A 26,791-nucleotide genomic window follows, 5' to 3' on the forward strand; every position below is an offset into this window, starting at 1 on the left:
TTAAAGCGTCAAGTATGACAATCTGAAAGGAACAAACCAAACTCTTGCAAATGTGTACACCTAATATTGGTTTATTTATTGTGCACTTGTTCCGCCTTTGGTTACACTGCAGTTTTGGCTGGTGTTCCGAGCAGTCTGCTGATTGGTCAGTATTCCCTGGAGATTCCACAAACCTTTCATCAAATATCTACGGGTTGAAAACCTGGTTGTCCTGAAAAAAAAAAAACTGTCCACCCAATGTAAAAGTAATAAGAGAACATATGTAATACAAAATGGAGGGCCACAGGTTGGACATCACTGGTCTAAAGATTACTTTAGATTGCTAAAGAGTAATGCTTCTATCTTTTCAATAATTGGATTTTGTCTCCTCTAATTTTATAGCTGTCCATTAAATGAATCTGCTGTGTTTATCCTTAACATTACTTATTCGTCAATGAACAAGACCATCATTCAGCTTCCAGAACAAGTAAGTCTGAAGAATGCAAAATCCTACTGGTGATGCCGTGTATACTGGAGCCTTTTTTAGCAAGGGTCACCAGAGATCGGAGTATTGTCTCTCACAAGAACTGAAATATTAGTGAACCAGCATATGTTCTCTTACTGGCTCCTTAAAGGGAGTATAATTTGTAAATAGGTATATTGGATAATAAATCCATTTTATAAAAAATGCTGTACTGCAAAGATTAAATATCACTGGATGCTCATAACATTACAAAGAATACAGCCTCATTGGACAGGCAAAGATCTGGACATAATTGGGACTGGTAACTCCCAATAGCAGAGGCTATAAGTACTGCCACCTGCTGACTAGAATGATGAACTGGGCTACATTAAATTGACAGTTAAATGTGTGTGTGTGTGTGTGTGTGTGTGTGTGTATATATATATATATATATATATATATATATATATATTCATACTGCCACATGCTTCATATAGAACATTTTTTCACTGAAATGTCCCAACCTTAACATATGCCTGTATTGCCACTAATCTCAAAGCGAGATCAAATGCGTTTGCTAAGATGAAGCTTGGGATTCACAGGGCTCTGACCTTAACCCAATGGAATACCCCTGGAATAAATTAGAATTCCAATTGGAAGCTGGATAGGGGTGTGGCTTGCCTTTGCTGTTTGTTACATCAAGTGACCCATTTATATTAAATTTTGCATGTTTTTCAGAACGTATGGAAAGATGTTTGGGAATAGGCATTTCCACCCCCTGAGCATGAGAGATTTTAAAATATAGGGACATTTATTCATCTGTCTATAAAGTCTTGTCTGTAGGCTTTAACCCATTCTAGAAACCATGTAGGAGTTCTAAAAAATGTTTTGTCTGAAAACCAACAGATGCATATTTACAGGTTACTGGATGATTGTAATTAAAGTATCTCTCTGCTTCCAGATTTTCTTACCTGCAAATTCCCATGAATCCGACTTCACCGCAAAAGCAGTTAATGTTGGGCAGGTTACAGCCTACTTGCAGAGCAACATTACCCACAAAATTGGGTGAGTTACGCAGACTTTTCTAGTTTATACATTCTAGTAAACAACAGATGTAAGAGAAGAGGAAGAGTGACAAGAATTACCTGTGTTATGGGGAATTGTCTGGCAGTGCTGTATGATCTTTCTTTCCTTTTTTCTTCCCCCTTGTCCCTTATCTTCCTTCTCTCCATCTAATTTGTCTTCCCATTTTGACCTTTCTTATCTGTGCTCTCCACTCTAATTTTTTCTGCACTGTGCCACATTTTGCCAGAAATGAAGAATCTATGGTTTTAGCAGAGAATAACTGTGCTGGAGCCAGATATTCAGTGTTGGTTAAAATGCATCTTTTTTTGGGTTTTAGGCCAAGAATCCGCTTCAAAGTAATTCACAGCTCCAGTATAGAAATACTACAACAGATCATTGGCTGGATCTATTTCATGGCCTGGTCTGTTTCTTTCTACCCACAAGTCTTTGAAAACTGGAAGAGAAAAAGGTAACAAAGTGTTATTATTGGTTATAATTTGTAGCTTAAAGGGTCTAATGGGGCCACATCACTTAAATACAGGCTTTTTACTTTTTCTAATTTGCTTTTCTTTATCAACTATCTTGCTGTTCTTATATTTAGTGCGGTTAACAATAAAAATGAATATGACATAGCATAATAAAGTCTATTTTTGATAGGTAATAGTTGGACACCCCTCATTGTATATTGTAGTAATAGCACTAATTTATCCATTTTCTAATGTATGCAGTGTTGTGGGGCTGAGTTTTGACTTCTTGGCTTTAAATCTTACGGGCCACATAGCGTACGGTGTATTCAATCTCGGACTGTTTTGGATACCGTACGTCAAGGTATGTTTTACAGTTTTAACTTTATGCAAAAATACTACGTGTAGGTCATGTTATGTTATTAAATCCTCCCCCAGTGTATATCTCCTCCCTCTGACATGTGGTTTGATAATTATGTAGGTACAGTGAGACCCTGATATAGCAGCACATATATACATATAGCTCTTTCCTGCTTCTGGGAATGGCCTGGGATTGGCACCAGGTAATAAGGAACACATACTGTAGTACGCACTATGGCACATAGTGCAGTTTTGTACAATTAGCAGGCATCCTCCAGCTTATACATTTAGGGGCAGATTTATCAAATCACGAGTTACAATTCCGAATGGGAAAAATTTGGATTGGAAACGAAAATTTCTGAAGATCGCAAATATCACGAAAATTCTTATGAAAAAATCGTATTAGTCACGATAATATCGTATTAGCAATCCGAAAGTCACAAAATTTTCGTACCGTACAATTGCAAACAGCGGTAAAACCTTTCTGATTTTTTTCGTGCAAGCGTACGTAAAAGTTGTGCGGCGTACAACAAAATCGTGCGGACGCCCGAAAAATTAGACGAAAATACGCTCAGAGTGTTCGAATGAACGTTTCGAGCGTTCGTGCCTTTGTAAATGTGCCCCTTAGTGTATGTTCTGCCCTTTTACCCTAATACTTTTTTCTCTGTAATAATAAAACAGTACCTATAAAATACATCTAATGTGTAACTGCCGTTTTAGTATTTAGAGCAGGGATGCTGTAAGTAGCATGTCAGTAACGGTGGTTCCCTTTTCCCTAATAAATGGCTATAGTGATACTGTGTATTTTAGCACTGGATTATTTGTACTCTGTGTTATTCTGTGTTGTATCATTCACCATGGCCCTTACAGTGACTGACTGTGCAATAACCCAATACCTACAACAGGAGCAGTTTCTTGAATTGTACCCCAATGGAGTATTCCCTGTGGAGGCCAATGATGTTTTCTTCAGTTTGCACGCAGTTCTACTTACAGCCATTACAATTATCCAGTGCTGCATATATGAGGTAAGTGACCTCTCCTAGGAACATCATTGCTTCTCCACATCTTTTTTTTTTTTTAAAGTTTTTATTTTTGCATTTTTCAACTTAACATAAAAGTACAAAAAGGACAATAATCAGAGGGGAGCTTCTCCACATCTTTAATGGTAAATATCCAGTAAATGTATTTTATCATGTATTATTGTGTGAACAAATTATTCATTGTCTGCATATTTACACGCAAGTATAAAGCAGTAACCACTATATGGTTTAATTTGCTGTAGTCTTAACATCACATCATCTAGTGCTCATGGTACTGTTCTGCTAAAGTCCGTGGAAAACTGAGCAATTTGGTAGGAGATTTTTTTAACAATATAGTTTTATGAAAGTAACGCTCATGGTACATAGCAGCAAAACCCACATGGTATTACAGTCGTGTCCAGTAAGTGATATAGCTAAATAGTAATCATGGAACTCAAAGGAATGTCTTACAAGAAAGCAATGAGTTTGTTTCTTATGGCTTCACTAATTAAGTAACAGTAAGGGGAAAAAAGGAAAAAATACAATTTTAAATACAAAAAATGTAAGAATATATATGTAATTATAAAGTTTCCCAGTATCAACTGTGCAGTTTTTGTCAGTACTTTAAATGGTTGGTAATAGGAGGGGTCCTATTGGGGGAGCCAATTAGCATTTGATACAGTACCGCACAGACTGTTAATGTTATAGGCACGCACCTGCTCCACCCTGGCCCTTTCGTGATGTCATTAGCGGGGCAGCACAGGTCTATAAATAGAGGGGAAAAGCCAGGTAGTGTTCGGAGCAGGCGGGTTAGGGCTGCAGGTTGAGTTTTTCTGCACATATATACTGTAGTTAGGTCAGTATGGGTCGATGTGTGTGCGCTGGGGTTCCCTTGGAAGGGTTGAACTTGATGGACTTTGTTTTTCTTTTAACCCATCTTAACTATGTAACCTTTTAAGAAGTTATCCGGGTAACCTTGTTTGGTGTAATATAATTACATATATTACATAATTTATTTGGCAATTACTTCAGTGGTGAACTTCCCCTTTAACCCTCAGTTGCCATGTAAGCAATTGGTCACAGAGTATCCCAGAATTGTCCCAGATGTTGAATTTACATCTTCGATTCAACTAAGGTTTCTGCAACTAAAAGGGTTAAGACCCTGGGGTACGTTATTTTATAGCGGGTGTATGCATCTGGTTGTAAACTGGTTATGCACAATAACAGCTCTGCATTTTGTCTACACTCAATAGTTCTTTAAGGAAGACATGGAAATCTGTTGCCCTGCAGATGTTTTTGCACTAAAAATCCAGCCCCCCCATCCTGTAACCTTTTAGTGAATGGGCCCCTATGTGCTTTTAAAACCACTTTTTCTTGATTGTAGCATGCAAAAATAGTGCAGTGTGTTCATGTTAAGCTTGATTTACATTCAGAAAAGTGTGTTTGTTTCCACAGAGGGGCTCACAGACTGTCTCTAAAGGAGCCATTGGCTTCCTCGTCATCGCCTGGCTCTTTGCGCTCACTGTGCTGTTTGTGGCCGTAGCTGGCAAGATCACCTGGCTCCTGTTCTTGTTCTGCTTCTCATACATTAAGTTGGCTATCACCCTCATTAAATACTTCCCTCAGGTAACATACGCTGTTTGTGTGATATGCACCATGACTTAGCCCCCTAGGGGGTCTCGCTGATATAGAATGGCCACAGATGCCTATATTACTGAATGCTCAATGTAGTCATTGATTTGTATATCATTACATGTTCAACATGAGCCACATATAGAGGGCTGCGGGATATATGTCCTTCCTGTTCATTTCTAACAATATGTGAGCAAAGATCAGGTCTTTATGTCTTCATTGATTGTATAGTACAGGTATGGAATTATCTGGAAACCTGTTATCCAGAAAGCTCAGAATTACAGGAAGGCTTTCTCCCATAAAATAGACTCCATTTTAAACAAATATTTTAAAAGTTGCGGAAGTTTCCTTCAGCAAATTGCGGCGCAGCGTATGCCATCTCACCGCCCATTTACATTCTAGCCGGTGGGATGGCATTTCGGGAAGATTAGTCACCTGCGACAAGGGAGATTTGTCACGCGGCAACTAATCTCCCCATGTGTCACAGCCCTAAAAGGGAGCTGACTATTTATTCAAGCCACCAGTGGCCATTTCTACATTACAGTTCCTGGTACATAAGCAGACACCCCTGACACATCTGCTCTGGCAATAAGATCAGCAGTTCACCTTCAGCCAGTCTTTAGATGCATCCTTTTGCTGAGCTAATCATGTTGCAGTTAGCTTCCAAAAGCTTTCATGATGTATATAATAGATTCTCAGGGCCCTATTTCCTAATGGTCATATTTTTTTTTATTTTTGCGACTCGTGTGTCTGTGCTAAGAACATGCGTCAAAACAATGAAAAACGCAAATGTAAAAATCTAAAAGCTGTCGTGGTCATGTAGAGGTCAGTGGTAGTTGTCCCAGGCAAATAACAATCTTCATTTAATTGGTGGTTTTAGAGGTTTTTGGGGATATAATCGTTTTTAAGCGATCAAAAGTTCTTATGCAAACGAAAAATTTGAGGTTTTTGTTTTCTTTTCATTTTCGTTATGCATTTCAATTCATTCATGCTTTATATATTCTGATCTTTTAATAAAAGACTAGACTTTAGTGGTTTTAGTGGAAATGAGTTTATTCATGGTTTCAAAAAACTCTAAAACCACTAAAATCAGAATGTTGATAAATGGGCCTCTCAGTGTAAACTGGATAAAATGTATCTGTTTATAAACATTATTAGTATTGTGTTCTTACAGTAATACACAGGAATACATTTACAACATGGCATTATAATATATTTTATTTTACATTGCAGAAATGGACTGTAGTCTCAATGGATTTTGTGTATAATAATAATAATTTGCAGTTAAGGAGAGGCACCATAGGATGGGATATAAAATAGAAATATATTTGTACATTCATTTCTGATCATACCGTGTGTTCTTGTTACTTAATATTGGTTTACATCTTAAGGCTTACATGAATTTCCGTCGGAAAAGCACAGAAGGATGGAGTATTGGGAACGTGCTGCTTGACTTCACTGGAGGGAGCTTTAGTATTGTCCAGATGTTTATACAGTCTTATAACAATGGTAAGTAAGAGCAGAGCTTGAACTGGCAACATCATACAGCACCATATTGACATTATTATGTGATAAATATAATATAATGTGATGCAAGGCTGGTAGACTTCCAGTGGAGAGAAATCCAAAGTTTAGCAGCATTAAAGGGCCAGTAACACCAAACAAATGTCATCTTTTGTATACGTTTCAGTACATATTGTTACTAATCACTAGTAAAAATATTTGTGTTCTTCTTTAAATGTTAATTATTATTTTACATTTTCATTTTTGACTTTGATGACAGAACTCTAAGGAAGTACAGAAGGAGGATTGCTTATACATTTAAGCTTTAATGCTGCCAATTTCATATGTAACACAAGCACCCCCTACTGTTTTGTCTGCCAGGCAGAACAGCAAAAGTTTAAATTACAGATACAGGACTTGTTATCTAGAAAGCTCCAAATTACAGGAAGGCCATATCCCGTAGAGGCCATTTTAAGCAAACCATTACAATTTTTTATATTGATATTTTTTTTCTGTAGTAATGATAAAATAATGCTTTGTTCTTGATCCTAGCTAAGAAACAATTAATCTTTATTAGGGGCAAAACAATCCTATTGGGTTTATTTAATGTTTTTGCAGACTTAAACCATGGAGATCCAAATTATGGAAAGACCCCAGGTCCCGAGCATTCTGGATTACAGGTCCCATACCTGTGATAGGAAGCATCTCCTGTCACTTCCTTACTTAGTTCTGTACCTCCTGTCACTCTGAGCGATAGAACTGAGCAGGAAATTGTCAGGCGCTTACTATGTCATTTATAGCTGTTCTTTCATATTCCCGAACCAGTTTTAGAGTATTCTCTCCAAAATGAATGGCAATATGACTATGAAGATGTTCATTCATCCAGGTCATGGTGTATCTGGTATAAATAAATCTAAAGCAACTGGACTTGTTCAGTAATCATTTAAGGCGTTTTCAGCTGCTCGGATGAGTAGTGAAACGTCTTCAATGATTACTTAACAAGTCCATTTGCTTTAGATTTATTTATACAGGTATGGGATCCGTTATCCGGAAACCCATTATCCAGAAAGCTCTGAATTACGGAAAGCCTGTCTCCCATAGACTCCATTTTAATCAAATAATTCAGAATTTTAAAACGGATTTGCTTTTTCTCTGTAGTAATAAAACAGTACCTTGTTATTGATCCCAACTAAGATATAATTAGTCCTTTTTGGATGCAAACCCATCCTATTAAGTTTAATTAATGTTTTATTGATTTTTTTAGTAGACTTAAGGTATGGAGATCCAAATTACAGAAAGACCCCTTATCCGGAATAACCCTGGTCCCGAGCATCCTGGATAATGGGACCTACACCTGTACTAGATATGTCATTTATAGTTTTTCTGTTCCATCCAGCCTAATGGGCAGAATAGTAGGGGGCACTATTCTTACACATTCATGATATGCACTGTAAAAATGAAAACTAAGGTTAAAAAATAGCAAAAGTGCAGAGTACTGTAAGCGGTTTTATGTGCATTTTCTTTATGACATAAAATATTCCCAGCGGTGTTTTCAATATATGTGTATGAAATGAATCTCCTATTAAACAGTTGTTTTTCTTCTTACAGATGAATGGAACTTAATATTTGGCGATCCAACAAAGTTTGGCCTGGGTGTGTTCTCCATTGGATTTGACATTGTCTTCATTATCCAACACTACTGTCTGTACAGGCACAAGCCAGGGTATCACCAGGTTTAAAAGAAGTAAATGGACTTAGTGAGGCTCCTTCCTTTTATAACTTACTGATAAAAAAAGTAATTCAATGAGTTGTTTATTGTGCCTTTATCTCCAAACCACTTCCAGGTTAACTTTCACCAGCACATTCCCCATGAAGAAACTCTTGGACAGTTTTTTTCCTATCTGCTGTTTGTGTTTAATTTTTAGAAGGATTTTAGTTTTTTAGGTGTATAATATTTTTGTAAAATCTGAGAGAAATCATTATACAAAGACAGTGTCCCTTTTTGCAGGTGCATATTATTCTATTTTGGAGAAATGCCTTGGAGCCAGAGTTTTAAATCTCTAACTAAATCATCATTTATATGTAATGTTACGGCATGTAGAGCTATGGTTTATGTTTGGTCTATGGTTATGAATGGTCTCTCTCCGGCTCATAGAACATTCCTCCTTCTGCACAGATCCATATTCTGTGCCATTCATTATCTCATGTCTCTAGACCAGGGATCCCCAACCTTTTATACCTGTGAGCCACATTTAAATGGAAAAAGTGTCGGGGAGCAACACCAGCATGAAAAAGGTTCCTGGGGTGCAAATAAGAGCTATAATTGGCTACTTAATAGCACCTATGTGAACTGGCAGCCTGCAGAAGGCTCTGTTTGGCTTTACACTGGGTTTTATGCAGCCAAAACTTGCCCCCAAGCCAGGAATTCAAAAAGAAGCCCCTGCTTTGAGGCCACTGGGAGCAACATCCAATGGGTTGGGGAGCAACATGTTGCTCACGAGCCACTGGTTGGGGATCACTGCTCTAGACCATAGGGAAGACAGAGAGTACACCATGGATACTGCATTACTCCATTACTATAACAAAGGGACTACAAAGCCTTTTTATGGGTTTTAGAAATGATGTGCCCTAATTCTGGATCTGTTTTCCTTTTGGATTCCATTCTGCAAAGCATGTATTGTAGCTTGTTCCCACAAGTGGTTCAACAGTTCCTGCAAAGAAAATGGCAACAGTTTGTTTCTAGAAGATATTTGCTGTTAGAGCAGAGATTTCTCATCTGTAGGTCAGGGCCAAGAATAGGTTCCGGTGATGCCTTTGATACAGTAATGGTAGATAATAGTAAATAACAATAGGGATACACTGAATCCAGCATTGGGTTTCAGATTTGGCCAAATCTTAGCACTTTTAGCAGGATTTATTTTCTATAGGTTTTCTATATTTTTATTTTACCACCTGGCTCTGGATAACTGAATGTGACAATATTTTTGTTTGCAACTTTTTTATTTTTCTGAAACTTGAATATGTAATTTAGGGCTAAGATCGTTGGGATTCGGACAATTTTGATGTACTACCATGAGGTACAGTGAAATAAATTGATGGTATGTGTGGGCAGTTACGGGCTGGAAATTTTTACCACGATTCAAAATGATTTGCACTTTAAAAGCACTTGAATTCAAAACATGATTTCCAGAGCAATTTTTTGCATACAGTCCTTCTACTGCATACTGCACTGCAGCCTAAAAAGGGATATAAAGAAACAAAGTACAATTTTCAGTACATCAATGGTGTCCAGACAAAACCAACCAATGTCCACATACTATGGGTTTTTGTTGAATTGTTGTATGGATAATGGTTCATTTCCTGCTGTTTGTGATCACTCAGACTGTAAGTCCGAACGAAAGGAACAAGAGAAAGGTGGTTATACCATGTATGTCCCCTAGAATGATTTCTGTCCATTTGGCACAAGGGTCAATCAGTTGGTCGGCCTGTGTTTGTGCTTTGCAGCCAGTTTTATTAGCCAAAGTAATTAGAGATCAATCTGTCTCACACCAGTCTGTTCATTCTGCTGGGAAAGTGCAGGCAGGATATGTAGAGATGGAAAAAGATTCAGAGATGGGAAAAACAGAGGCAACAGTTCCAGCGTTTAGGAGATTCCATACTAATACTAAATAGTGTCAATCTCTTACATCCTTCAACGAAGGTGCTCAGTGTCCTCTGCCGGGGTCTGTGCCTTTCCCCATGTACATGGCACTTCAGGAACTTGGCCATTTTCCCTGACCTTCTTGCAAGCCAGGAAATCCAAATATAAAACTTGAATATGAAGGTTTTGACGTGAGCATCTCTCAGCCCGAGGCAAAGGGCAAGTGGGAAATGAATATGAGTCACATTCTCCCAGCAGTGTGTGTCTGGCTGGCTCCCTTGTTAAAAGCAGATAACAAATTATGTCACATCACTTGAACAGAGATCCCTTCTGGAACATTTGAGGCACTTGTTTGCCGGCAGTGACAGATTTAGCAGCAGAAAATAACAGGAACTATTATAATGGGGAGTTGAAGTAGCAATGGTTTTGTGCCAATGAAAAGACTTGATAAATATGCCTAAAACTTACAGCACTTCTGAACACAAGCCATAAAATGAAAATCTTTTATAAGTGTCTGATGATTTGCAGTTTGTCAGACTATTCACATTTTTCATGTGTATATATTTTAAAAATTGTACTATAATAAATGATTTGTTAATCAAATAGCCTGCTTTATTTATACTTCCTGATATCCTTTTGGCTGCTTCAGGCAAATGTCTACTAATATTTTGGACCGCTTAGGCTTTTCCTTGTAGCCCCCAGAATGCAGGCCAGAGATTACATTTATGCATGCTTAGCTCAGCCTGCTGCACCCAGGGTCGGACTGGGCCGGTAGGACACCAGGAAAACACCCGGTGGGCCCCTGCCTTTGTGGGCACCATAGACCCAGGCCCACTCCCTAGCCCCGGGTTGTAGCATCTGCATGAAGGAAGGCAGGTGGCGCATCTGCACAGGGAGGGTTTGTGGTGGTGTTGAGTTCATTTTTCAGGAGGTCAAAACTTGGCCCCAGGCACCCCAGTCCAGTACCTTTGCAGGCATATACTGTAGTTTTAAAGCATCTCAGTGTAAAAACTAGGATAAGACTTATGGAGTTGTTCCCTGCTATAGTGCAATCCATTTAAAGCTCTATACAGTACTAGTCATACCTGCAATTATTGCACTATCCATGCTAGCTTACTGAGTTCCTTGTAAACGTGAGGCTCAAGAAGGAAGACTACAACATATTTCCTGACCTGCCTTGGGGATTATAGTAGAAAAAGAAGACACTGTATTCACCAGTATACTAAAAAGGTATGAATTTATTGGAAGATTCTAAAACTAATAGAACAAGGTTTTAGGGTTCCTGCCTTTTTGAGGTGCACAAATAGAGTGGACAGATATCTGTTGCAAAAGGCACCGCCCAACTACCTTTGTGCCTTCAGCTAATTCTCAACATACATATCCATATAGACTAAGCATAGTCCTAGTTATAGTGCAAAGTCCATGCATTATGACTCATATAGTTATAGTCAATTAGCAACTGCAAAGGATACAATCCTACAATGTAAATAAATGTCTTTTTTCATAACTAATAAAAATACCAGTAAGGTAACACTTCAAAGATTAAGCATTAAAATCTGCGTGTAACTGCTTACTTTAGTGAAAGCAAAAGATCATACAGAAGCAATCAGTACCAAGTCACAGTTACATGTATTAGTCACGTTATACTGTGTTTATATATAAACAGTCCTAGAGTACACTCATATATATCAAAAAAACATTATATATATATATATATATAGATAGATAGATAGACACGTACCTAGTATCTGCACATCACCTAGCAGGGTATGTAGCAACCTCACTCCCTGTGAACAACATTTGTTGCTTTAAATGAAAGTTCAGTTCCTCAAGCCTAAAGGGTTGGCCACTGGTTCTTTTTTTTTTCTATGTGAAAAGACTCTGTTGCTACCTCTATAATCCACTCTTATGTACTTGTAAACGGTTCTCATCCCATGACAAGCGCCTTTTCTCCAGAGGAAACAACCCCAACCCTGATACTCTAACTTTATAGTTTAATATTTTCATTCCTACTACAAATTTACCACTTTATTTGCCCGTCTCTTATATGCCCTATTTATGGACAACAGCCCAAATGGGTTAGATCAGCAGGAAGTGAAGGAGGACTGCAGCTGCTCTTCCTCCCCTGATGGTGCACTGGTAAATATGGGGCATCTGAAGATTACACTTTCATTCCTTCCTCGTCCTTAGTACCTGGATACTGGTCAATATGATCGCCCAGCCATACACATATTCCAAATATCGATTGTTATGTGTATGGCCAGCTCTACCCAATTAAAAGTTGATCTGCAATCCAATTGTAAACAAAGAGTCTTCATTTTTGGAACATTAGGGTTCTTAGGAGTCCCATCAAAGACTATATTTCCATCCCTGCTGTCAGTTCCCATAACTAACCTGGGCCAACTATCCAAATTGTATGCTCACCAGAGACCAGCCTGGGAAATGTTCTTTGCTGTGATCATGAGTTTACAAAGACATTCTCAGCTAATGCTAAAAGCAATTACTAGTCTACCTAAGGCCACAAAATATTTTAATGATACAATAATTCACCTTAATAAAGGCACACAACAAAAATAAAAATCCAACAGAGACCTTCAAAGTAAGGTAGATTTTATTCAGCAAACGTGTCCACATAGAAAAGCAGAATAACAAATCTCCCCCCCTTTTCCCAGTAATTTACAAAGTATAAAGACTTTTTGGCACATTGGTCAAAGGGAAAGCAAACAGGAAAGCACAGATCTCTGCAATCTACTACTGTAATGTCAGGTAAAAACTCACACACTTTATCTGCTGGCATAGAAATTAGTGATTACCAATACTTTAAATCACGTCACTCAATAAAGCTTTCATGTGTCATTCAAACCTGTCTGATTGCTAGGGTCATGTAGACCTAGCAACAAGAACAATACGCAAACAGACCACCCGTCCAATGTTGATGGATTATAGGGCAAGCCAGTGACTAGGTGTGAACAAGCAGATAACATTAGCCAGTAAATGCAGTTGTTCGAGAGGTAAGAAGGCCTGAAACGTCCAACCATATCCATGTGTTTGGTCAGATAAGCCCTAGGTTTATGTAGAATAGTAACTAAGTCTGTCAGTGGCCTGGAAATGCAAGTCAAGTGAATCTGGGGCTGGGGGCCAGCACTGGTTCAAATGAAGTAGGACATTAGTGTGCACGTCTAGCAGCAGGGACACTACCTACAGCTTGAGTAGTGAAAGTAACACAAACGTGTGCAAAACGCATACAAAACAGGAACATTAATGAAATGTGCAACTTAGTGGTTTAAGCAGCCCTCTCTCTGAAGCTGACTTTGTTAGGGATCAGTCTGGATCTCAGGGGTCCATAGCACTCAGAAGCCTAAATTACACGATTTTCCTCCTTTGGTCATTGGGGCTAGAGTGCAGCTTTAAAGGCCAAGGTCCCACAGGGAACCCATCCCTACACACTGCAGTAGGCCGGCAGGCAAAAGCTCCTGGTGAGCTTCAGTTCCCATTCAAGCTGGATATAGTAATTCAGACATGCTTTTCCCAAAAAACAAATAGCTATAACCTATATAGGGGTTTTGAAAAAATATCAAATGTAACATCTAGTGTTTATTTGGTAATCTATACATGCACGTCTATTGGCTGCTTTCACCTAATGAAACTGTTTGCAATAAAAACAATAAGGTTTTATATTGCTGTATGAAGGGGTATTTACCATCAACCCGAATGATTATTTTAAAAACATTTTTTCCTCTTTAATTCAGTTACAAATTGTGATACTGGGGTCCCATATGGAATAAAGCACACAAGCAAGAATAATAGTGACACCCTTGCCTGTCATATCAAACAATCAGACTCCTAAGAGTATATTCCCATATAAAAAGGATATGAGCAATAGCACCTACTGAGCTCCAACAGGACTGGAATTTCTGTTTTGTGACTCACATGTGGGCATTAGCAAGACTGGCAGCAATGGGTAGCACAGCCTGCCCTGCACCGATAGTAGGAAGAGGCACTTTAGTGTTTCTAACAAAAGCTTTATACAAACTATCACTCAATGTCATTCTGCAACTTGTGATAAAACAAGAACTGCTGCGGGGCCCCATGAGAGGATGTGGAACTTAAACGGCAAAGGATTTGTTCACATTATGCAGCCTAATATGTTTCCATGTGACTGGGTAGACAGCTTCAGCCACAGTTACAATTCTATAAAAGCTTGGCCTGCCAGTAGCGTAGCGTTCTCCAGTTCTGAATTCTCATTGGTCCAAATGAAACATGCTGCAGGTCATACACCAGAACTCAAGCAGCCACTGACTTACTAGACAAATACAGACATTAGTCACGTCCGTACAGGAAAATCATGATTCCAGTCTTACTGATGTAATGCACACAGGCAAAACAGCTTCTGGGAAAGATTAACTCATTCTGGTCCAAACTGGAGAAGTCTCAACTGATGAACATAAACATATAGGAGTGTCTTGCCACAATCAAAAGCAGTTTATTACAAGCCTAGGAATATCGTTTGGTCAGAAATTTAGAAAAGTAATGCAAAGTACATACAGTACAGTTAAAACTGGAAATGATACAAGACAGTTAAACTAGCTATATGGAGTGGTTTCATATATATATATTTATATAAATTAGTACAGGCCAGTCAGTTGCTGGTGGCAGTGGGACTGCATATGAATTGCTAGAGATATAGATAAAAGGGGACAGGGGAACTTGTCTGATTGTCTGTGCTGTAGTAACACCAGTAACAAAGCAGTATATTCCCTGGGCAATCTATTTCCTGGATTCTCCTATTAAACCTTGGCCAGTTGGGCGCCAAAGTCAGTAACCTCTGACAGCACTAGGTCTTGAAGCCCCTCAAAGAGACACATACCCTAAATGGAACAATGTAAAATTGTCCAGAATGCTCTTCTGAGCACTTTTGCAATTTATAGGTAAATTTTGTTTTAGATTTGACGACATTGGCAGTTTTAACACTGCTAATATCAGAGTGTCCCCTGTTGATTGGGCTCAGGGTAGGGTTCTTGTCCAGTTGTCTCTTGTAATGTGCCAAGAGGGTAAGAATAAAACTGAGCAGAGAAGCGACAGGAGGCTTTCTGCTTCTGTAAATTAATCTTTTGCCATTCGTCTGGCCCTTACCTGGGCCCAAAAACAGGGGGCACTCCTGTTACACATTCACATCAGCAGTGTAGTAACTGGTAATATCATGAAAAAAGTCAAATTGATAAGAGCGCTTACACCTACAAATTTTGCCTAGATTAAGCATTTATTGATTCAGCTGATTGACCCTGACGGTAATTAGAGGCAGTGACCCAGGCTGTACCCAGAGACTGCTGATGGCAGCCCTTGTGATAAATGCTGAAAGGCGAGGATGACTCAGTACAAACTCTACTTCCCCTCCTAGAAGAGACTATTTGCTCTGCAAGTACAAATCTGTGTATAAACCAGTGATACAGGGACCTCTGTTTACATGTTGAATTTTGTAAAATAAAGTCCCCATATTTGTGGTTGCTCCAATAGAAGCAACTTAACACCTGAAAGTATTAAAAAAGTGAACTGGGAATCGCATAGGAGATACCTACCTGCTTTATCTTTGCAGTGGAAAGATGTGTGCTTTTCTACTGGGGCAGTAAGAAATTGCTCTTTCATTTGCAAGGATAAAGACGGGCAGAATTTAGGCCAATGGGAGCCAGGCACATTAGAATTCTTTTTGGTTTGTTTTGGTGCGGAACAAGCAGTAGCCTGGGAGGGACAGAAAGGAGCCAGCAACCTATAGCCCTGCAATGTGCTGCTGGTGTGTGTAATACAGAACTGAAATGTGTCCGGGTAAGTACACCTGTGTAGCTAAGAGATTCAGACTCTCGGGAATGTGATGCTTAGGGTCTCATGGACTGTCTCACAGCCTCTTGCAAGGATTTTCTGGTCACAAGCAGCCGGACAACCTCCTCATTTTTCTTGGTGAGGCGTTTCCTTGCCTGGTCGTGCGTTACCATTGTCATGTCCCATCCATTTACCTGAAACACACCGACAAATAATAAACGATTAAATAAACTGCATGGTTGTATACGAAACTCTGTCCAAAATAGGTGAGAGGCTAACATTACTACTCTAACGTTACTACTGCTAACATTTTTTAACACATAGAGTATGGCGCACACACACAGGCAGGGTAGGACAGGCAGAGTATGGAACACACAGGCAGCATAGGGCAGGCAGAGTATGGCACACACAGGCAGCATAGGGCAGGCAGAGTATGGCACACACAGGCAGCATAGGGCAGGTAGAGTATGGCACACACAGGCAGGGTAGGGCAGGCAGAGTATGGCACACACAGGCAGGGTAGGGCAGGCAGAGTATGGCACACACAGGAAGCATAGGGCAGGCAGAGTATGGCACACACATGCAGCATAAGGCAGGAAGAGTATGGCACACACAGGCAGCATAAGGCAGGAAGAGTATGGCACACACAGGCAGGGTAGAGCAGGGAAGGCAGAGTAGGGAAGGAGACAGGAAAACCTATTATGACTATACAAGAAACTGAAACTCCAAGATGAACAGTTTGTACTGCTCTACATACAGGACACAATGCTGGCACAGTCTGAGGTGTGAACAGGTGAACAATGTGAGCGCCAACGGTCTGAGCCTGGGTTTTGAACAATGGTATCAGCAGCCAGACAGGTGGGGGGGGGGCACACAGGCTACCAGTTGAACACCACTACTCTAGAGAGATAAATGGCATTTCAGCATCTGGATGTCAGAAGAAAAAGGATGGGTTTGGCAGATGCCAGGAGAACACTAACTGCCTGAATGCATAATGCCCCCTGTAAAGCTTGGTGGAGCAGAAATAATGGTCTGGGCCTGTTTCCAAGGTTTGGGCCCCTGGTTACACTGAGTAAACCTTACGGCTGCAGTGTAGAATTAAATTCAGTGTCATGCTTCCTACTTTGTGGCCCCAATTTAATTGAAGTTACTTTCCTGTTTTAGCACAGTAATCTCCCATGCACTAAGATAAGTCAATACACCATAGGTTTGCTGAGATGGGAGTGGAAGAACTTGACCCGCTCTCAGTATGGCAACATGTAGCAGATTAACCATAGCTTTAAAGGGATTGTTCACCTTTACATTAACTTATAGCATGATGTAGAGAATTCTATTCTGAAACAATCTGCGATTGGTCTTCATTTTTTTGCTTGTGTTTTTTTGTGAAGATTCTCATTCATCCAGGTCATGGTATGTTTGTATTAATAAGTCAAATTAACTGGACTTGCTGTGTTTTTCTTGAAGACGTTTGGCCAGTCATCCAACTGGTTTTGTCAATTCAGAATGGTTTCTGAATTATTCAGCAGCTCTCCAGTTTGGAATTTTAACAGCTATCTGGCTGCTAGGGTCTTCTTTATCTTAGCAACCAGGCAGTTGTTCAAATGAGAAACTGGAATATGGATAGAAGTGAGTTTGAATAGAAAGAGAAAAAAGTAACAATAAAAACAAAATTGTAGTCTCAAATAACAATGGTTTTTTTTGGCTGCTGGGGTCAGCCACCAACCCTTTGAAACCTGGAAAGTGGCAGTATAGAAATGCAAATAATTTAATAATGCTAAAAAATAAAAAATGATGACCAAATGAAATGTTGCTAAGAACTAACCATTCTACAACATACTAACTAAAAAGTGAACTACCCCTTTGTCAATTGGGAAAAAGCCCAGGAATACCCACCCCCCACGGACAGCATTGTGATTAGTTGCAGATATAAGGACATTAGGGCTTATGCAATGGTCAGTGGATTGTCAGGTAGTGATCAGCTATTTACCTGCATTATTTTGTCTCCAATTTGAAGTCCAGCCACCTCCGCAGGGCCTCCCTCTGTTACTCGTGTCACATAGATACCCTGAAAGCATCAAGTTATATTCTTACTGCTAATTCAGTAGTTAAAGTTGAAAAGCTTTTACAGACTGGGACTTATTTATAAAGGCATGTAAAGAAAAACAGCATTGAACCCCTACATATCCACCGGGCACTTTAATGCCACAGTATGCCATGGACACCATGTAGAATCCTAGAAAGCTGTGTATTGATTAGATGCAAATTTACAGGTGAATATAAAAAAGTTTTTTAAAGCTCAAGTATAGTTAGTAAGGACTATTTCATCAATCATTGCATGGCATTAATTCACACTTAAAGGAGAAGTTAAGGCTAAGTCACTTGGGGGTGCCAAAATGTTAGACACCCCCAAGCGACTTTAATCGCTTACCTTGTACCCCGGGCTGGTGCCCCTGTTAGGAGAAAACAGCACCAGCCCGGGGTAGCAGCGAGTGTGGTCTCCTCTTCCTTTCAGCTTTTCACTCTACTGCACATGCGCTGGCGCAGGGATTTTGACACAGAAGGAAGCGCTCGCTGCAAGTACCCCGGGCTGGTGCGGTTTTCTCCTAACAGGGGCACCAGCCCAGGGTACAAGGTAAGCGATTTAAGTCACTTGGGGGTGCCTAACATTTTGCCCCCCCCCAAGTGACTTAGCCTTTCCTTGTCTAACATTTATTCTACACTTTTGTTGTTTAAAAGATCTTTATTAAATATGTCCATAGAGTAGCTCTTTTATAAGCACAGGTGCTAAATTGCACTATTGCAGGTACCAATAGCTTCCAATCAGCAAACACTTTTGATCAGTCTACTAAACGTTAGCAAAGATTGGCTGCTAGCAGTAACCACACTTACATTAGCACCTTTGATACTAAATTAGCCACAAAAGATCCATACTTTAAGCAACAGTAATGCCATAACGTCATTATTTGTAGTGCCACAGTCTATGATGTGTGTATAAAAGGAAGAGCCACAGATCGTAGATTTTATGACCTGAAGCACTTCCAGGGGCAGATTGCCAGCTTTTACAGCAGGTTATCTGTCTTACCCCCATTCCAAAGCAATAAGGAGGGTGGGGGAGTGGTCTCCCTAGTGGCCCAGGGAATCGCAGATACATGGAAAACACATGTCATGGCTTCAATCTACAGCCCCCTGCCATCTCTAGCTGCACGTAGTGGTTTCTCTAAACACTAAAACTGCCCCATGCAGACCCATGTGTGACAGGAATAATGTCTGCCTGTCACTGCACACATTTCAGCCTGAAAGTGTCCATTTTCTGGCCAAAATCCAGCCTGTGTGTAGATTCCTTTCATTGCCTACATACCACACAAGGTGATAGCAAGCTGTGTATGCATTTTCTCTCCTGGCAAATGTAAAGCACTCATATAAGCCATAGTAATCTTTGCAACTGTCATTACATGCTGAGCTATCTCACTCAAGTATCAATGCGCAATCACAAGAAGTTCCAACCTTGTCTGTCTTGTCCTCGGAGAAAGGGTTTTGTGCCGGGTCCTGGTCGATTCCTCCTCCAATGCTGAAGCCAAGGATCAGATTATCCCCTTGGTGCAATTTATAGATTTCAACCCGTTGCTACAGAAAAAAAGGAATGGAAATTAGTTCCAAATCAAGGACTGAGGTTTAACCCTTCTGGTTATTAGCCATCCCATAAACCCAGTCTGAATATCAGTAACAGTTCCATTCAGTGTAATTTCTTATTTGCTGTTCTTGAAACCAGAGCTGAATGAACTGCTTGACAATGTCCTGGCCAAAGAAAGGACCTTCAACCACTGGGCCAATGTAATTCTTAGCACCATCTTGTCCTCGAAAATACATTGTGTTGTGCATTTGCAGCCCCATGTTGTGAATCTCACCTACCACCACCACCCTGTATCAGGGGTCACTTAGCAACCCCTGCAGTTCCTTATGACTTACAACAGAGATTGGTAAAATTGGAGCTTGGGCCCCTGGCATTCACAATGATTGCTGAACCGCTCTCAGAGCAGCTGTACTTGATATGGGATGAGTGATAACAGGTATAATAGGGCAAAATGGTGAGAGTAAAACATGATATCACTGTTTCCTAATATGTTGGCCTTTGTTTATTTTTAAAGTATAACTTCATGGATCCCCGCCCCCCCCCCCCCCAAAAAAATGGTGTATTACCTTGGACCCGGCCCTGAGAAAAGAATGTGTTCATAGGTAATTGATAAAATAACTGCTAATTTGAAAACAGCACGAAACAGAATATGCAGGGGTTTGTGGAAGGCAGCTTGGCCTACTGCCGTTTTGGAGAGTTACCCAGATATGTGTTTCTATGCACCATATGCCAAACAGCCATGACTCATTGGTTAAACATCTCAGGATCTGGCTCACCCCAACAGAAACTTAGATACGTCTCTATCGCTTGGCCTTCAGCTAGGACTGTCACGCATTCCTCCTGTATCTAAGCCGTCTCTGTCAGAAGGGGGCCACATTTCTATAAGAACATATTCTACTCTATTCTATAACAACACTGCTGAAGAGACAGAGCCAAATGTATCCAATGCAGATATACATTTTTTCAGCAGCCAATACAATTTCTTAGGGTGAAGACACACAGAGCTACTTAGCAGCAGCTACTTTTCACAGCTACTAAACTCCAGAATATACCCTGCCATAGACAATACTGAGAATTGCCTCTGCTAAAACACACGTAGAGACAGTTATCAGTAAATGATCAGCATTGTCTATTTTAGTAGCCACTATAAGTAGCCACTACTAGTAGCTCTGTGTGTCTTCAACCTAAGAAATACAAAATATCCCTACTGTGCCCAACACAATGGTAATTAAAAGTCCAGCCAGCACCCAGAATTGTGATGCAACGTGTCCATAATTTATTTGTTTTTAATCCAAGACAGCAGATCTAAAGATAAAATAAGACTGCATTGTGTGGGCTTTTGAAAACCCACTGGTAGCAGCAGGCTGGCTGTTGGGACAATATTGCAGAATGGGGAAGAAACTGGTGGCTCCAGCCCTTTGGAACCTATGGAGAATGGTAGCAAAGCAAATAAAACCACTGAATAAAAGAGAACAAGTTCTCTGTACTTGATCTTCCATAAGCCTGACTTTGACCCTCGCAAGCACTGAAGAAGGAATGATAACGTGACTATAGAGTTGTATTCCATGGCCAGGATATCCAGCATTTGGTCAGACCCTCTTTAGGAAGGTTACAGCTATATAAATAAAGACACTGTCATGACATTCACTTGCAGTAGTTCCAATAGAAGTAATGGTCAAAACGGAGCTTAAAGTACAAAAATCACTTCTCTCCAACTGGAAGCTCACAGGCTTAATACAGGCCAAGGTCTCCGTGTAGATAATGAGCCCTTGGAGGACAGCATTTCTGCCTCAATGCCAGCCTTCCCCAGTAGATAAAAGGTGTATCTAACAGGGTGTAACCCTTAGACAAACATACTAGGAAAAGTAACACACCAGGGACCTCTGACCTGCCTTATATGAGTCACGCAGACATGCTGGTACAAGCGTGCCCGTGCTATGGCACTGATTTGGTGCAAATAGTTTGCAAAGACGAAGAATGCAACTTGTAGCACAGATACACCTGACCCCACCAGCTCTGTCATGTTTATGTAAGACACGCTGCTCTATTTATAATGTCAGCTAACAGATTTTTTGTTTTTAGTTAAGTGATCTATTCAGGTAGTAAAAATTGCAACCGACTTTAATATAATTGATTTTTTAAAAATTGCAAATTGCCCTTAAGAGGTGCCATAAGGATATACATTTAATTAATGTTTTGCTTGGCCTTTGTGACCTTAAGGTACCTATATACACAAAGGCTAATGACGGGCTGTATAGCTGCAGAGCTGAAAATACTGTAATTACAAGCCCAAGGCCTCAGGATATTTTACCCCTATCATTAGGCTCTATTATTAAAAATCAAATTTGCACCTGGGCAGTAACCCACAGCAAAGAAAAGATATCTTTTTTAATTTCACTGTTCTACCTGCAGTTGGCTGACAAATGCTAATCACTGACTGGATTCTATTGGCTACTGCCCAAGTGCATATTCGCCCAGTGTTGCTAAATGAGGGATCAGGGACACTTTGAGGTACCAGCAGGCCTTGGGCAATATTTCACTGGTAGGTCCCTACTGCTTGTTTGTACTTACTGAAGTAGAGATGGTGTGCCACAGCCATGGGAGTAGAAAAATGATAAATGGAAATGCCACAAGAAAAAAGGCAAAAATAATATAAATAACCATACTGTAGGGATGTACAGTAAAATGTAGGATGCTTCTGCCAAAAGTAAGCCCAGATGAAAAGTGTGCTAGTGGGCCCCCTGTCCTGATGGGTCCTGGGCAAATGCCCCTTTGGCCCAATTATTGAAACAGCCCTGCAAAGTCGGAAACCCTCACTGGGACGACAAGACAAAGCACAAAGGTAACTGGCTCCGCTGTATCCAGGCCTACATCTAATGCCTGCAGGGGAATTCCTTCCCCTAATAAAAGCCTTGCAGTTACCAACTGCATTTAGTCTGCTCACAAAGGCCTCACTATGCAGAGGTTAAAGTGTCTGCCCCGGGCCCCACAGATGGGAACTCTGATATCAAACTGGCTGTATTTAAGAGGATGATGAGGCTCGGTACCGGATAACTCTTCTACACGCCCAGGGAATATTACCAGCGTAAATACATACACACGTATGATAATGCATACTGTTAGCTTTCATTTGTACCGGGCTGATGATTCAGTTTATACCTCCAGGAGATACATTTATTGAATATTCAATTATTTACTTTGATTCAGGCTATGAAAATCAAGTGCACCTGTAAATGCTATCACTTTTATTTCTATATTCTAATTCTAATGTTGCAAAACTATAAATTAACCACCTTTGCAAGCCTGCTAAAACTCATAAAGCCATCGTTGTTAAATGGGTACAGGTAGTTCACCTTAAAATTAACTTTAAATATGATGTAGAAATTGATATTCTGAGACAGTTTGCAATTTGTCTTAATTTTTATTTTTTATAGTTTTCCAGTAATTTAGCTTTATAACAGCTCTCCAGTTTGGTATTGGAGCAGTTATCTGGTTGCTAGGGGTTTATTTATCCTAGCAACCAAGCAGTAGGTTAAACAAGAGACATGAAAATGAATTGATAGAGGAATTCATTATAAAAGGGAGGTTAACTGGGAGTGAGAAAAAGTCAAAATATGCCCTGGCATTTCAAGAACACAGAAGCCCAAACATAATTAAATAATAATATGGCATCCTATAGCTGCCGCTCTGGCATTTGCCAGAATCTCCAGATTGCCAGTCTGCTTTGGAGTACCATCAGAAAAGCATTGAGAAACCACCCTTAAATGAAATGAAACCACCCTTAAAGGGCAAGCAAATAGAAAAATAAATGGGGAGTGGAAAATTGTTAGGCATCCACCAGTGCCTAAAAGTGCTTATGTCCTACCATATGCCAGCGCTCCTCATATAGCGGGGAAGGAAAACAGGGGGATATTCTCCTTACAGTAGATGACAGGGCTGTCCAGCTGGAAGCCCCAAACGCCAGATGTGGCCCATCCACAACATTTTTGTATGGCCCCCAGCATGCACAAGGTCTTCACATACCTCATGGGAGGACATAATAATCTGCCCCACACACACAAGAAATAGTGAGTTTACACTTTACATAATATTAATAACAAATAGTAAACGCCATGGGATTTTACAGTCTGACCATGGCAGAACATCTCCAACCAGCTATAATATGACTGTTCAGCAGACTATTTGGGAGTTTACAAATCCAAGGGATGATGTGGTAATCTCTTGCCCTTCAGCAGAGTGACCACAAAGGTTGTTTAATGGTTGCTTGTTTTACAGGGCAGGGAATGGCGGGTGCCTGAACTACAGCCCAGGGAATGGTGGGTGCCTGAACTACAGCCCAGGGAATGGCGGGTGCCTGAACTACAGCCCAGGGAATGGCGGGTGCCTGAACTACAGCCCAGGGAATGGCGGGTGCCTGAACTACAGCCCAGGGAATGGCGGGTGCCTGAACTACAGCCCAGGGAATGGCGGGTGCCTGAACTACAGCCCAGGGAATGGCGGGTGCCTGAACTACAGCCCAGGGAATGGCGGGTGCCTGAACTACAGCCCAGGGAATGGCGGGTGCCTGAACTACAGCCCAGGGAATGGCGGGTGCCTGAACTACAGCCCAGGGAATGGCGGGTGCCTGAACTACAGCCCAGGGAATGGCGGGTGCCTGAACTACAGCCCAGGGAATGGCGGGTGCCTGAACTACAAACCAGGGAACAGCGGGTGCCTGAACTACAAACCAGGGAACAGCGGGCGCTTGCACTACAGCCCAGGGAACGGCGGGTGCCTGAACTACAGCCCTGGGAATGGCGGGTGCCTGAACTACAGCCCAAGGAACAGTGGGTGCCTGAACTACAGCCCTGGGAATGGCGGGTGCCTGAACTACAGCCCAAGGAACAGTGGGCGCTTGCACTACAGCCCAAGGAACGGCGGGCATTTGCACTACAGCCCAGGGAACGGCGGGCGCTTGCACTACAGCCCAGGGAACGGCGGGCGCTTGCACTAAAGCTCAGGGAACGGCAGGCATTTCCACTACAGCTCAGGGAACGGTGGGCGCTTGCACTACAGCCCAGGGAACGGTGGGCGCTTGCACTACAGCCCAGGGAACGGTGGGCGCTTGCACTACAGCCCAGGGAACGGTGGGCGCTTGCACTACAGCCCAGGGAACGGTGGGCGCTTGCACTACAGCCCAGGGAACGGTGGGCGCTTGCACTACAGCCCAGGGAACGGTGGGCGCTTGCAATACAGCCCAGGGAACGGTGGGCATTTGCACTACAGCCCAGGGAACAGTGGGCATTTGCACTACAGCCCAGGGAACAGAAATGATGGGGAGGAAGGCTCTGCCCTACAGTACAAGGAATCATCAGCTGGGGGCGCTGTTGCATTGTAGCTGATGGAAGTTGGGGCAGCGCTTGCCTGTAAGACACAATGGAATGACGGGGGGCTCCTGAAGTTTCGGAGCGGGGGTGTGAGCATTACGTAAGGCTCAATACAGACACTAGCGGCGGGCAGGTTGTGTAAGCCCATATAACAGGGTACATGGAAGGGAAGGGAGGTACAAGCCGAATTGGGCCCCGTCCCTGCGGCTCCCCCGATTCACCCAAACTCACCACTACAGCAGTGACCGGCTGGCCCGGGATGTAAGACATGGCTGCTAGCTCACTCCGGCAACACCCGAGCGGGACAAAGTATGCCCGGGCCTCGGCCACGCCCACTCCTCCGGAATGATGATCCGCCCGCACACTAACTGCACGCATGTAGGCACGCCTCCTCATTAATATTAATCCCACACACCCACCTACACCCCTCCCTGTAACCATGTGTGTGCCGGGGCGGCACTGTCATCTGATCCGGCTGCCTGCTAACTACTCCTACTTCCACATTCTCTGCAGTTTATATGGGGATCCTGGGAAATGTAGTTCGGAACTGTTGCCTGCCACCATCAACCCCTGATAAAGTTCTATTATTGGCGTTTGAAAATATTGGTTCATTGTGTTTTGTATGGGGCTTTCTGCAGCTATAACAATGAGCCGTATTGGGACTGTGGGGAGTTATTACTGTTTCTCCTCAGGACTGGGGCACCTGCTCTGGTAGCACTACAGCAGCATACCAGCAACACTAGCACAGAGCTATGATATCCTGTGTCCATTACAGCCCCATAAATGCTTCTTGGTAATGTACTTTGTGTCCCCTTGTGGTAAAATATAAGGCTATTAGAAGTCACCTGTATGAAAGAGCATTTATATAAAGTAATTGTAAATGGTCATGGGACTCCTTGGTGACTTATAATACCCTAATAGTGTAAAATAATGTCGACTTTATTCGCTATATAAATGGTACTTAATGATGTCATCAGTCATCATAGGTGCTTAGTGATGTAATTCTGCACATGATGCATTTAAGCAGTCGGCCATGTATTTTTATATGGTCATTAGGTTGGGACTGAAATTTGTGGGTTCTGGCAAATGCCAGAGGGGCTGCTGTAAGGCGCCATAGACAGTCACTATTTATTGGGCTGGTAGGGGGCTGTTTGGCCTCTGTGTACTTGTAATGCCAGCGCCTTATTTGATGGTCAGATGGGACCTTATGGTCATGGAACTTGTTGGTGACTTATAATATATTTATATTTTACAGTAGGAGGTACATTATTCACTATATTATCACCTTGTATAATCACATTACCTTTGGGCATAGTACTACATTTTGGATTGTAAACTCTATAGGGCAGGGATCTCCTCCTTCTTGTCTCTTAAAATGTAACTGTATTTTTTGCATTTACATTCTATTATCTTTTATATTAATGTAAAATGCTGTGTACAGAATTAGTGCTATATAAAAATATATACTGTACATTCATGTTTTAGACCTGCCTTATTGTCCAGTACTATAAAAGGAGTTATATAATCCCATATATCTATCCAATCAATCTAATCTCTCTCATCATCTATCATTTCTCTCTGTTTAGCTATCAAATCGATTTATATTTACCTAATTTAGTAATGAATCCAATCTACCCACCAATCTAAGATTATTTATCTGTCTAATCTATCTATTGGCAATGTTTATTAGCCTTTAGGGCTCTGGCAGACGGGGAGACTAGTCGCCCGCGACTAATCTCCCCGAAATACCATCCCACTGGTGAGTATGTAAATCGCCGGTGGGATGGCATACACGGCGCCGCGATTTCCCCCGAAATTGCAGAAGTTTCTTTTCAAGGCAACTTCCATGAATTTG

The 26,791-nt window shown here is 41.3% G+C and overlaps 3 protein-coding genes across 7 annotated transcripts in view; 1 reads left to right on the forward strand and 2 right to left on the reverse strand.

Annotated features, from left to right (window-relative positions):
• Nucleotides 1-10,728, forward strand: part of ctns (cystinosin, lysosomal cystine transporter) — a 15,278-nt gene extending 4,550 nt beyond the window's left edge. For 4 of the 5 annotated variants that reach the window (XM_031896139.1, XM_012957294.3, XM_012957292.3 and 1 more), the window contains 8 exons: nucleotides 382-466; nucleotides 1,404-1,507; nucleotides 1,845-1,976; nucleotides 2,236-2,335; nucleotides 3,237-3,356; nucleotides 4,806-4,976; nucleotides 6,374-6,491; nucleotides 8,094-10,728. In XM_031896139.1, coding sequence (XP_031751999.1) covers nucleotides 382-466; nucleotides 1,404-1,507; nucleotides 1,845-1,976; nucleotides 2,236-2,335; nucleotides 3,237-3,356; nucleotides 4,806-4,976; nucleotides 6,374-6,491; nucleotides 8,094-8,224 — 961 coding nt within the window. In that variant the 3' untranslated portion in view covers nucleotides 8,225-10,728. 5 annotated transcript variants of the gene reach the window in all.
• A 1,990-nt stretch (nucleotides 10,729-12,718) lies between these two features.
• tax1bp3 (Tax1 binding protein 3) lies at nucleotides 12,719-25,225 on the reverse strand. The gene is given in 4 exon segments (NM_203899.1): nucleotides 12,719-16,133; nucleotides 17,927-18,004; nucleotides 19,444-19,563; nucleotides 25,168-25,225. Coding segments are annotated over 4 exon segments (375 nt in total). The 5' UTR covers nucleotides 25,207-25,225; the 3' UTR covers nucleotides 12,719-15,995.
• LOC116408792 (hornerin-like) lies at nucleotides 23,042-25,161 on the reverse strand. Its single transcript, XM_031896661.1, has one exon. The coding sequence runs from the start codon at nucleotides 24,940-24,942 to the stop codon at nucleotides 23,824-23,826; it is 1,119 nt and encodes a 372-aa protein (XP_031752521.1). The 5' UTR covers nucleotides 24,943-25,161; the 3' UTR covers nucleotides 23,042-23,823.
• Nucleotides 25,226-26,791: the final 1,566 nt, after the last annotated feature.

This window comes from Xenopus tropicalis, chromosome 2 (assembly GCF_000004195.4).
Source record: "Xenopus tropicalis strain Nigerian chromosome 2, UCB_Xtro_10.0, whole genome shotgun sequence".
In the NCBI taxonomy this organism is placed as follows: Eukaryota; Metazoa; Chordata; class Amphibia; order Anura; family Pipidae; genus Xenopus; species Xenopus tropicalis.